Genomic DNA, 14416 nt, shown 5'->3' with positions numbered 1-14416 from the left:
TATATATATATATATATATATATATATATATATATATATATATATATATATATATATTCGATCGATAATAGATTATTAGATTCGACATTTAGAAGACATATTAAAGATTTTAAATTAATAATATTCGGTATCATATTCAAAAACAAAATTATTTAGCCGGAAGAAAGGATTGCTATCATAATAATCGTTTATTAAGTGTATTATCACTAGTCCCTTTGATTACCAACTGACTTGTCCAGAATATTGATTATATTGAAGCGTGGTTGAGATGAGTATCGGAAGGGTTAGTTTAGTTTAGTTATATTAACGTCCCGTTTAAAGCAACACTAGGGCTATTTTAGGACGGACCTCGTAATTTTGAACCGCGGTCAGATGACGAGGACGACACCTGAGCTGGCACCCCCCTGTCCACACCACACCAACGGGAGGACGTTTGGCCCTGACGGATTTATCGTGCAACACACCCCCTTACACGGCGGTTCATCGGTGGAATGGGGTCTCGAACCTGAAACCCTACAGCTCACAAGCCGAGACCTTACCACCAGGCCACCACAGTCCTAAGTGACGGAAGAGATGCTCTTTCATTTTTATATATTAAATCATTTCAATAATCGTATAATTTTCATTGACAAAACTACAAGGAACTTATTCAATATACTAATTGTAATGCTTAAAATGCTACAAATTTCATGTGTAGATTTAAAATTAAAATTCTTAAGCTACTTAGGGCAAAATAACTATTTTTTTTTTAATTGATATCTCTTGATAAATATTTTTGCGGCCCTGCTAATTTCTAAACCGACGAGATGCCACAGATTGAACACTAACTTACCTTACAGATTCTGCACTTAAGAATATTTTCAAAAAAAATCATAGTATAATTTTTTTACACGGAAGACAAACAGCAAATTTATTCTTTAATGATAGAAAATATTAATAAAATGGAATTAAATTTTAAGTCTTGTTTTCAAATGAAATTTTATAATCTCTGTATTTAGCTGACTGAATCTCGGAATAAAAGGTTTAAGCATCCTCAAATTGATTTCGCCATGAACATAAGCCTGATGTATGTTTAAATCATCAAGACCAAATATTTGCCCATTGCAAATGCTTGGAGAGAGGACTTCGATTTATGCGTTAATTAACGTTTCTCGTCCAATACACCCACAGATTGACAAGATCATTTCCAGAGTATCAGTAATGTAACTAAGAGTTTGTTATCCGTATCAAAATAAGATTGCACTCTAACAGCATAACTATAAATCATAATAGAATATCCTACTACTTACCTTTCAGCAATAATTTTTTTCAGAACAATAGCTAACGTTAAACGTCAGGTTTTGTCAAAAGAGATAAAATGTTCAACAATAATACCGGAAAAGGCAACAATAAAAAAATACTTAAATGCAACTGTAATTTCAACATACATTTTATGAATCTGCAGAAAGTGAACAAAAGGCTGTTGAATGGTATGTATAGTATTAAAAATATTCAACAAGCTTTCGTGATATCAATATATTTTTCTGAATATAAAGTATTTAATTAAGAAGATCATTAATCGTATTTGCCAATCAGAGATGCTACTAAATAATCATAAAAATATTTTTAAAAGTTATCTTATAAAGGATTCGTCATGGATGGAAATGCACGAAAAAACAGTAAAAGCAAGAATATAACAAAAGCCATAACGGTATTATCATATATTTCTGAAGGATTTCTTCCCTCTGGTGACATAAAAAATAACATTTTAAAGCCATTTTTATGAGCTTGTGATAATTTTATCAGCTATGGCTTAAAAGTCATTTATTATTTCAAAAATAAAGGAACATTAATGACATATTTTAACATCCGGAATTTCATCATACAATTGTGTTACTTTGACACTTCAATAGCAGAACTATGCCTAAAGCCTTGAAAAAGACATCAAATCATCAACATGTCATTAAACATATGCTTTCCATAAGTGCTATGGAAAGTTTTTTTGAAATATTTAAGAAACATTCATTCATTTAAATGAAACATTTTGGGAAAAAAATTCCTTTCGTATAAACTAGTTCTTTATATGGCTCGTGACATTTTTCTAAGATTGTACGCATTGTTCACGTTACGAGTCGTTGATCAGATTTCTCAATTATGCATGTCTTTCTTCACTGATATTTTAGATGTAGAAAAGCAGAAAAATTCGCATTTTTAATGAAATCGCGTTAAATATTTTATATTTATTCGCACAAAAACTCCGAAGCTAACATGGGAGAAAATGATAGAATGTTGAAAAGTAATCGACAAATGACACCATTCTTGTCCTTAGACAGAAAATGAAACGTTAAAATACAGCCGACTTATTATGCTCTAAGTGCTCTATATTTTAGGGGCTTCTTTTATTCTATGCCAATTCAGTTGCTTTTAATTGTAATGATATGAAATGGAATTTCTTTTTCTAGGGGAAATAATTTCTGTGACTACTTCTTTGAAAAAGTAATAACACATATATTTTCTCTTCTTTTAAAACCATTCATCAAGTTCTTCAATAATGAAAGCTGCCACATACATAACAATCAGTGGGCTAGGTAATACAGATTCCTCTGGCGCCAGTCTTAGGATGTGCCATTGAAATAAAACATCAGTGTGTATATCTCATTTTTTAAAAAAATAAATATGATATAAGAAAACACTAAGATTCAGGACTAATACTATGCCCTGAGAGAAGTTTGCTTTTACAATGCCAGTGATTGTGACTCAGGGAGAAATAAATCACAGCATATTCTAGGCGCCACTTACCTTCTCTACTTCTGGCTTACATATTATTATTTTTTATCGTATGAAATTCCCTTCAAACACAAATAAAAAAATTTCTTAGTCGGACCATAATGACTTAATACTTTTGGATTGACAAATGAGAGCATCTACAATTTTCCAATCTTTCTTCAATCATTAAATCAGTCATCTTATTTGATGCTATTAATGTTAACTCTACTGACTGATTATTAGAAAAAGAAGTATCAATTCTTTAATGTTTCATACATAATAACTTTTCATACAAACTAAAAATAGTATGGGCAACAGCATTGTACTTCTTTTTTTTTATGTCGCCAGTTTTCATATCCATTTCCTTGATTCCTGCCAAATTGCAATCAAACTACTATAAGCCATGATAAACCATCCATTACCAGAGCTTCTATACAAGTAATTATTAGAAATTAATACCATTCTAAATAATAATCATAAAAAATTGTATTTCAGAACTTATATGCTATCATTTTTCTTTACTGAAATTTCAAATTATTCATTATTAAAATTCTTATAATCATTTATTACTATAAATCGAAATATTTTTTCCCTATTAAAAATGTATCCATTTAGATGGGCTGTCGTCCTGTTAGAAATATATTATATCTAATTATCACAGACTAACCAATGAATCTTATAGTAAAAAGTCTCACGCACTTTAGTAGAGTGCTTGAGAAATTAAATACATAATTTGCACCGCACTTTAGATATAAATATATAGTAACATTAAAGGTAAACAATTGACACTCAGAATTCTATGGACTAAATAGCTTCACGAAAATTTAAATCAAAATCAATCGTTAACAGCGAAACGTAATAAATAGCAATCTACAGGCAGAAAAAAATGAATTGGCAAATACAAAATTAAAAATATCTGAAAAAAATTATAGAAATAATATCCAGATGTGAGGATATAATAAATTACATAACATAACGCCATCCTGTGCCCCCGGTGCCTATAACACTAAGTTATCTAACCAGTTGGATGAGCACAAGATGGAAGGGGAAAAAAAGAAAGAAAGAAGATAAAAAGAAAGAGACGACAGACCATCCAGGGTTCTCCAGAGAGAATCACATTGGTGTCAAATCCTACATGACTATATTCAATTTTTTGGTGATGTAATAACTGGATAGAGGGGAAAAGAATACTTAAACAAATGGTGACTTTGAGTTGAACTTACAGGGAAATGAGATTACTAACTGAAAAATTGATAAATTACATTGAGAATATATGTATGACATATATTAGCATATAAGTAATCACTAAAGAGTCAGAAATCTGTGGCGTCCGTCTGAATCCTGTGGTTTTGATTTCCTTCGCGAGAACTGCACTTTTGAGGGACTTTTGAAGTTATAATTTCGGCTGATTTTGACATGTGGCATTTTGGTCTCAGCTAATGTGTAGTCTTGAATAGGTCTTGGTATATAATAAATTACAGTAAACATTTGCAGATTTCAGCATTTCTGATCTTTTTTTACAATCCAGCATAAAGAACGTAAATTAAGTCTAAGTTAAGTCTTGAAGTTCATGATTCTATAACTAATTTTTATTTGTGTTTCGCTTTATTCGCACACATTTAAAAAAACACTGTCTTAAATATACTGATTATAAAAAGCTTCTATTCTATTCAAATTCAAAAAAATCAAACATAAATTGTTTTATTGAAGAGTCTTAAAATCCTTTTTCAGATTATCTTTTGATGTCTTATTCTTGACCACATTGGTTCAGGATTGTTGAAGCTCGCCGAAATCTTCACAAATCAACATCGTCGTGTTAAACTTTAATTCAAATGAAATGATAGTAAAAAATTTAAATAAAAATTTAGGAAATTCAATTTTTTTTTAAGAAAAACCATATTTGGCTAGTAAAAATGTTATATTGTTTCGTGTATAAATCACTTATTGAGTACACGAATAGAAGATGGTCTTCATAATAAAAGGAGGGAAGGTTATTAATCTTATCCCAAACGGAACAAAAAAAACAGATATGAACAGATCTGAAACAGATATCAGAAAAGAAATGAAAAATTTTGTTCCAAGGATTTTTATTCTATGCAATGAATAGGACAGGGATCCCTTACATAACTCATGCCAGGCTATAAGAATTTCAACCTTGTCAATATTTTGGCTCTTCAGAATCATGGCCAGTCGAGATTTCAGCTGTCAAGATGATATCAAGATACTAGTCAAAAGAAATGACATTGAAGGAATGCTGCCTATTAGATTTGAATTCGAATTTTAAAATCATAAAAAATTTTTGATGCCGTAACTAACTGAAAACTGAAAAACTACAATACTATTTTTCTTTGTCTTGTTTACGATCTTAGTTAAAATTCATCGAAATCTAAATTAATTGATTTATCATCTTATAATATTGCTAATAAATATTTGAAATTATTGTTTTATGAAGGAAAAAATAAAATAAAAACAAACCTTTTGCAATCGGAAAACATCTCCATATGCCTACAGCACCTAGTCCTGTAAATTGTCCAATGGCCAACTCAGCGAAGAAATGTGGTTTTCCAACCAGCATTAACATAACCACATAAGCTACCAGAAAAGCACCTTCAAAGAGATCACTTATTTCAACAAATAAATATTTAAAAGATTCTTAAAGAAAATATTTTCAAAAATCTCTCTTACGAAACACCTTAGGAAATTTAGGATTTTTTTTTATCCAAATCTTTTAGCATTAGTCAATCGCAAAAAGTAAAACGAAGTAAAAGAGCATCTTTCTTTGCACAGAATAATAATATTGGTAAAACTAATGATATCTCAGAAATTTCTAAAGAAACTTCAAATTTTCTGATCAAGTTTTTATTATTTTCTTTTGTAATGAAAATTTTATTTCACAACAAGGAAATGTGAAATTATTAACATAATGTAACCTATTATGATTCCCAATACATTCTTAAAAATATTTCGGTTTTTAAAAATGAACAGCGGGATTCAAACTTTGATGTAGTCATAGAAATAATTCAGATCAAAACTATTTTATCAATCTACAGATGTGTTGCTATGATTTTTAAATGTGAAGGCAGTTGTTGATATTCTAAAAACCATGTTCCTTCTACTTGCTCAGGTTTTATTCTAAGCCAGGTCTATCTAAATCTCAGGCTACGATTGCAAAAAGAATCATATAGAACAATTTTAGAATTGCGAAACTTTTCTCAGTACCTTCATCCATCAGATTCTTTGCTGTTTGAGAGATAAAAATTTAGAAAAATAATTCAGATTTACAAAAAAAAAAAAAAAAAAAATCATTATATTCAGTTATCAAAAACTTTTCAATCAAATTTTTAGAAACTGAAATCTTTTTTATTACTTTTTATTTATTATAAATTTATAATAATTTTTATTATTTATTTTAATTTAAGGGAGTTTTGGGTTACAGAATATTTTTTCTGTCCGAAAAGAGATCACACATAGCCGCTATAGCAATAGCAGTCGAAAAGAAAGAACTGCTAAACGGATGTTCAATACATCTTTAATCATCCATATCTTATTGGAGCGTATATAATTAAACAATACATTATGAGGACAATAATGTGAATCAAATCATCTCTAAATAATTCTTCTCAGCGATTTTTATTCATTGTGCTGGAATAAATCAGTTAGAATGAAATTTTTGGAAATCTGTGGGAGATGAAGTTAAATTTTGCATACAAAGTTATATAAATTAAATCCATAAATTGAAAAATCGGAAACTGCTATAGTTAGTTATCCGATACCTATTCATAAGATAGCTAAGATTATAAGCAATTATAACTTAAAAAGTCCTCTCGGCAAGCTGGAAGGCAAAGATAGATTTCTTTAAGTTACTATCTGGCAACATAAATTGTTGATTTTAGAAACAGTCAAGATTAGGACTTGAAAATCAATTCCAACCCCTAACTTCAAAATTTTGCAGTTATCAAAAGAGTTTTTGTTTTAATGAGGCGCTAATTTGGCTAATTGGATTTATTTTCCTATCTTCAATATTAAGAAAGTTACAGGGAAATAAAATTTTCAATTCCCCCCTCCCCCATCATTTCCACCCGCTTTGTGCTATATGGGAATTTACGAATTAGTCCGAGGTATTTACATTTCGAACAACATATTCTAAGACAGTTAAAATCCAAGAAGAATTACTTTAGTTACTCACAAGATAATATGGGCACAGCGTAATAAGCATACATATAAACTTTTGAACGAAGGGTGGTTTTGGGTTCTAGGGACCATGATCGGTTAAGAACTGAAGGCATTTTCCCGAAGGTTAAACCATTGCAATAGGTAATCTTCCTCTAGAAATTTACCTAATATATGTGTTCTTTATTTCACTACTTGATGATCATTTTGTTCTGTCAAAACCCTCCAGCTTCGAAAACGAAAAAAAAAAAAAAAAAAAGCTGATGTCGTAATTATTTGTTTCTTCAACATCAAAAATGTCAAAATAATGATGAATAAATCATTGATATAAAAATGGTATAATCTGTCATGTATTCAAAACTACACATATGTTAAGCAAACAAAAAATGATTACCTCCGCCATTTTGATAGGCAAGGTAAGGAAATCTCCAAACATTTCCAATACCAACCGCAAGGCCAATACAAGACAATAAAAATTCTGCTTTACTACCCCACGTCTCCCTCTCTGCAACTTCTTTTGCTTCAGGTTCCGGTGTCCATTCTTTCTCGGGTTTCGTTTCAATCACCGCTGGCGGAACCTGGAACATAAAAATTGAATGCAACATTTCCTAGAACAAATGGTAGTAAAATGACAATATTAATAGAAGTATCTGTACTTTTCTGTAAACAGTTTCAAAACGGTGAGAAATTTATTGTTCAAGTGAAAAAAAAATAACACTTTTTCGAAGAATTTATTATAGTTATCTTTGGCAACTTTCTGTCTGTCAAAATGGTTCTTTTGTATTCTTTCTCTTGGTATTTTTGTCATAAAAATACATAGAACAAAAAAACAGCATTATGAAATAATTTTTTATTAGAAATTATTTTGCCACCACTGAAGATAAGCAACAAATAAATTTCAAAGGAAATTATAAAAATCGCATTTCTGTAAACTTTTATTGATATTAATGTATTCAGAGACAGTTTCAAAATGGTGAGAAATTTATGTTCAAGTGAAAAAAAAATCTCTTTTTCGATAAATTTATTATGGTTATATTTGACTACTTTCAATCTGTCAAAACGATTTTTTTGTGTTCTTTTTCTTGGTATTTTTATCATAAAAATACATAGAAGGAATAAAATAACATTATGAAAATAATTTTTTATTAGAAATTATTTTGCCACCACTGATGATAAGCAAAAATTAAATTTCGGAGGAAATTATAAAAGTTTTTGCATTTCAGTAAACTTTTATTGATATTAATGTATTCTGTAGACAATTCCAAAATGGTGAGAAATGTATATTCAAGGGGGAAAAATTCGATGAAAGTATTTTCTTTCCATAAAAATACATAAAAAGAATAAAACAACATTATGAAAAAAATTTTATTAGAAATTATTTTGCCGCCACTGACGATAAACATCAATTAAATTTCGCATAACATAATAAAAAATTATCGTATTTCGGTAAAATTTTATTGGTATTAATGAATCATATTCCCGTAATGCAACAACATGGTATATTAATGAATTATAGTTCAGAAACAAATCTTGTGGATAAGTATTTTATAATTTCTTGTAGTGGAGAAAATTAATCCTCGGATATTTTAATTATCGCTATCAGACATGAATAGTCATCCTAACAGTCTCCTTTTATACGTTTGGTCCGAAATTTAATATTGATCAACAATTTTGCCACTAAGACTATAAAAAAATTTCGTTTGTTTAACTCATTCCATTTTTAAGTCATCATGTTTAAAATAGGCATACTCAAATAATTCCAAAAAAGATTTTTTTTCTGACCCCTCTATCTAAATATCTATTTTAAGGAGATCTAAAAAAATAGAGAAGCAGAATTTTGGATATTTTTTACGATTATTCTTTGTATATTTCGTATAAGAAAAAATAAAAATACAGCAATTTTAAATATTTTTAACTAATGTAATTCCTTGAGTAATTATGCATTTCAGTCATCATTTTATATATATAAATATATATATATATGATGTTACAATTTTTTTATATAACATATAAAATTTTATAATTTATCGAAAAACATTTAAAGAAAAATGGAGTGTTAGTATAGAAAAATAAAGGCTATAATATCATTAATCGATAAGTAAAAATTAATGAAATAACTATTCGTTAATCTTTTTATAAATATAAAATTTCTTTAATATTTCTAAATTAAATAGAAGTTTTCCCAAGACCTTTTCACCATAAATAATTCAGAGAATTAGAGCAAATAAATTTAGGAATATCTCTTATTTTATCTATATTATTAAATTGAGAATAATAAGTTTATAGATATAAAAATCATTATAAAATTTAATGCACTTAATTTATGAATTTTGTTTACATTTTTCCAGCATGTGCTGAATCTTAAAATGTAAGAAATTGCAATTAGAATTTCACATCTTACTCAATAGACCATTATATAATGAAGTCAATTCAAATGAAGTCACAGTCACAAGACAATGCAACTATTCTAACATCTCACTATGCATTATCTTAGCCGTGTTGTGACGTCATAAACTGCTTTATCCTGGATGTGTAATGGATTCCAAAAGTAAATTAGACTGCGCATTTCACGTATATCACACTACAAAGAATTGACTTAATTCAAAATAAAAGAAAAAAATTCGAATATCCTAATTTCATGGGAAACGCAACTTTACAGAATGAATAAATACTGCGATTGTTCCATGCCTAAACTTTTAAATTATTGTTGTAAATTTCGTGATAAAAATAAATTGTTCGAGCCAGTTTAAGAGGAAATTACTATAGCGTGTATTTCTTGAATCAAAAACATTTTATTCTTTTTTGCGCGTGGTTATCTATCTAAGAAATCAGAATTCTAAAGTATACTTTTAGCAATACTGATTATTAGAAAAGCATAAGTGTCCTTAGAAATTTGAAAAAAGAAATGTATTATAGCATATGCTTTCGTGATCACAACAACCTTGAAACCAAACCAAACACTGATAGATAATTACTCATGGTTATATAATAAAGCTGCAGTTTGCATATTGCAGCAAGGATCATAAAATTCCTTTCTTAAAGAGACGGAAAATACTTATAATATGCTGTAACAAGAATGATACAAAATACATGTGTTATATTTTCAAATTTTTGAAACCACAGAACTTTGAAAAAAATTTTAATGAAAGATAAACAAACCAAAACTTAATAGAAATTGAATGAGTTCTTTCTCGTTTATTTGAAACAGTAATATAATTATTATATTGTCTTTCTAAAGTTATTAAAAATACCACTTTAAAATAACGAACTTCATCAAAACCATTTTCAACTTAATTTTATGAGAACAAATTATGTTAATTTTTTTTATTTGGTATTTTCTAAAAATCACTTTTTGGAATTTTATTGATATACCTATCATAACAACGGATGGATTTCGTGCAACTTTTTTTAATAGTCGATCTATATATAATTTCCTTTATATTAAATAAAAGACTATTGCCATCAAATGCTATACTATAATCGAAGCAAAATTATACCAATAAATGATTTTATATTATTCAAAATGCCATAAGAATATTAATTTATTTTTAATAATATTTTAGATTTATTACCATTTGGCTAGTTTAATTTAATAACTTAAACAAATGAAATATATATAGATGAGACAGAACAACAACAAAATATAATATTCTTTTAACCTTTTATGAAAATGGTATTCAAATTGTATAGTTTTTATTTATAAAGCTTAATCAAATTAATGAAAACATTGCTATTGACTGAACACATATTTCATTTTTTAATATGGTCAGAAAAAATAAATATAAAAATATATAAAAAACAAAAAGTTTACATAATTTTTATAAATTTACTTTCTAAGTTATTGTTGTTGAAATGATCCAAACATAGAAAGAAATTTTAAATTTAAAACAAAAACTGCTCAGTCATTTACTCATCTACTGAAATTTAGAGAGCTGGATAAAAATTTGGGAACATTTCTAGTTGCATATTCCATTACAATATTTGCTGTTTCGTCTGTAATATGAATTCTAAATAAAACATAATGTGAAATAAGTGAATATTAGTAGCAATTGTTATTATTCCAGCTACGATGAAAGGAGAAATAGCCCATCTGCCAGAAAGACGATATAAATAAAATAGAATGAATGAATTTTTTTGGATGTGAATTATACTATGAAAGCAAGCGTGTTTTATTACAAACTAGCCGCCTTTGGCGACCAGCCGGTTCGCCAATCTTAATGTTCGTTAAAATTTTAATAATTAAATATTTTATGCAATTCCAACTTTAATAGATTCTTCAGCAAAATATTTTAAAACTTCAAATTTTGATAGTCATATAATTTACTCATAATATTATAAAGGCCTTCAGTCATAAAGTGATATGTATCTCTCTAATTTTCTGTTACCCCTCGTAGAATTTATGCTTTAAATTAAAGTGTAAAGGATTAATCTGCAATTAACATAATAATATTTTTTACTGAAACAAAGCATTTTTTTTAATAATATCATTACTGATAATAGAGTCACTGAGCGTTTATACTTTATGGGCACTAAAGAATATCTTTCTTAATTTATATAATATCTCAAGAATTTGTCAACAAAATTTTCTCAGATTCATCATGAACGGATCGATTCATTAACAATGTTTCATTTTAAATGCATCAAACACTAAGAAAATAAAATGAATCGTTTAAAATAATCGGTCGAAAACAGGTTTAAAAAAACTACTTAAAAAACGATGTACTTAAAACTATAAGCATATATCAAAAAATATATAACTAACATAAATACAATTTAATTACAAAAGCATGCAATTAGCCTAAAAATAATTTAAATCATTGAAAACAGGTTAAAAAAAACTACTTAAAAAACGATGTACTTAAAACTATAAGCATATACAAAAAAATATATAACTAACATAAATACAATTTACTTACAAAAGCATACAACTAACCTAAAAGTAATTTAAATCGTCCGTTGTTAATGGTTGCCATGCCAACAATCAGAACACAGTGCGCATGCGTGAATTTTCTTAGCCTTTAACGGTAACGCAAATGCGTGAATTTTTCTACGCCAGTTGGGGTAACGCTATGCAGATTATACATTTTTAATTTCCTTTATTCTGTGTTATTTTAATTCAAAAGTACTTCAGAATGAATCTGAAACATGGATTAATTAACAATGTTTAATTTTAAATGCATAAAACATTAAGAAAATAAACAGAATCGTTTGAAATAATCCGCCGAAAAATCTTAACCCTAGCCTCATTACTGTTGGGAGAAAAAAAGAACTAAAGCCTAAATCATTTGGCGTTGGGGAAAATGGAAGATTATTTTGGCGGAAAAGTTGGCGGTGGGGAAAATGGAAGATTTTTTTGGCGGGAAACTTAGTTTTTAATTAATAATTAAAATTCTAATTAAAATTTCAAAAAACGGGACCCCAGGTGCACATTCGCGACCTCTAAGGTATACATGTATCAAATTTGGTAGCTGTATGTCAAATGACCTGGCCTGTAGAGCGCCAACACACACACACACATTGAGCTTTATTATAAGTATAGATGTATTAACAAAATAAATTCTTTTTTTAAACCGTATTTATTATTATCCTATTTGCATCCTCTGATACGAAGATTAGAAAGAAAAAATATTAAAATCGTCAAAATATTCAACGATATTTTGATAAATATTTGCAATTTAGAACTCGCTGTGTCAGAGCATACCTTTTATTTTTCAATTACTATATGTCACTATAGTTTAGAATAGGTTGGCAGAATGTTAGAATATTTTAGATAAACAGATATTTTAAAATAATTAGTACTTTTTTTTCTAAAGCTTCGTGATTCGTCAAAGCTTTCATCTAGACATTTTAATGAATTTCTATGATTTATTTTTAAAAATTCAACTTCAAGATTTGGATGAATCTATACGATCTAGATTTCTGTGAATACGAAAATACTAATTTGTAATAACTATTAAACAGTTTGTGAACACGTGTCTGAATTTAGAAACGCGGCAAACTAGGTGGATGAAATTTCACTGAATCGTAGATTTTACTCAAAATTCGTCTTTGATATGTTTACCCTCTTATCCCGCTTTGATACAAGCTATAAATCAACATAAACATGATAACTCAACAATGCAACGAATTATATGCATAAATTTGTTACCGATTTTATTATCAAAATACATTTTAATACTATCATAAAACTTAAAAACATACTTCCAAAAGTAAAATATGGATAAGGAATTATCTTCATCGAAGAAAATTCCCATAAGGCATTAGTATTTTACAGTAATTTACTATCAAGAGTTAAGAGATAGAAGAACTGCCATCATGGGCATGAAAATATTACAAATTTAAGTTATATATCTGTAATCAAAATATTCTTTCGGATTTCCCCCTCTTTCCTTTGTTGTAACAACAACAAAAAATATTATTTTAAAAATTTTAATTCTAAAAACACTTTATTCCAATTTTTTTGATATCAGAAAAATATTTTAAAAAGAATCCGACCTTAAGAAGTGAAATTTGTGTCAAGGTGTATCACAAGTAAATGAAAAAAATAAATAAATAAAACGAATTTTAGTTTTTAGCTGATCCAGTTAAAAAAGTACTCAAGCGGAAATGAAACATGCAATAGAAGAAATTTATATTCTTCGCAACAATGGTGATGACGTTATATAATGAGATAGTAAAAAGCTTTTTATTTTTTAGATGAATATCGCTCTATCTTAAAATCAAAAATCATTTTAATGCTAGATATTTTTTTATCTTCAGATTATTTTTTTGTATCAAAATGCTTCTGATTTACTTTTAAATGATTTAAATCCCATATCAATATAAACACAGATCTTTAAAATGATTCCATATTACTTTTTCATTGACAAGCACTTGTGTTTTTGGAAAATGTATTGCTAAATTTGAAACAGATAAAAAAATCTACTTCAATTCAATTTTACTTAATTTTATTGCGAATACAACTTTTAAAAATGTAGTAGAATTTGGCATGTATATGCTAATCTAAATTGAGATTGAAATCGAATAATCAAAAATTCGATTAAACAGACTAAATTTTAAATCTTGACTTCGTTCCTTTCTGGAAAGTTTTCTAAAATTATTTTCTTGTAATTATAAAAACAATTTCACAATTAATGCCATCTATTAGCCGAAATATTGTTCGAGCAATCCTTGAACAAAGAGTTCTTGAACAACAATTCTTATTAAAAAATACGTTTAAAACAGTTAAGAAAGAATTATTAGAATTAGAAGAATTGTTACAGACATTTGAAAGACTGTTAAAAAATTCATATTTAATAAGAAAAGTTAACAATCAATCAGAATAGCGATTGTTATTAATTTTTCGGTGTTTTATAAAAACAATTTCACAATTAATCCTATCTATTAGCCGAAATATTGTTCAGACAATTCTTGGAATTATCAAAAAATACTTTTAAAACAGTTAAGAAAGAATTATTAGAATTAAAATAATTGTTACATACATTTGAAAGACTGTTAAAAA

The 14416-nt window shown here is 27.8% G+C and overlaps 1 protein-coding gene across 1 annotated transcript in view; it reads right to left on the bottom strand.

Moving 5' to 3' along the window:
• The window catches only part of LOC129962677 (sodium- and chloride-dependent glycine transporter 2-like), a 71802-nt gene that overhangs the window by 21522 nt on the left and 35864 nt on the right, over positions 1–14416 (bottom strand). The window contains exons 2-3 of the mRNA XM_056076583.1: positions 7310–7493; positions 5221–5352 (exon numbers count right to left, since the gene is read on the bottom strand). Coding sequence (XP_055932558.1) covers positions 5221–5352; positions 7310–7493 — 316 coding nt within the window. The remainder of the gene's footprint in view (positions 1–5220; positions 5353–7309; positions 7494–14416) is intronic.

Source organism: Argiope bruennichi, chromosome 3, assembly GCF_947563725.1.
Source record: "Argiope bruennichi chromosome 3, qqArgBrue1.1, whole genome shotgun sequence".
Taxonomy (NCBI): Eukaryota; Metazoa; Arthropoda; class Arachnida; order Araneae; family Araneidae; genus Argiope; species Argiope bruennichi.
Note: the sequence above shows the minus strand (reverse complement) of the source record. Positions and strands in the feature narration are given on the sequence as shown.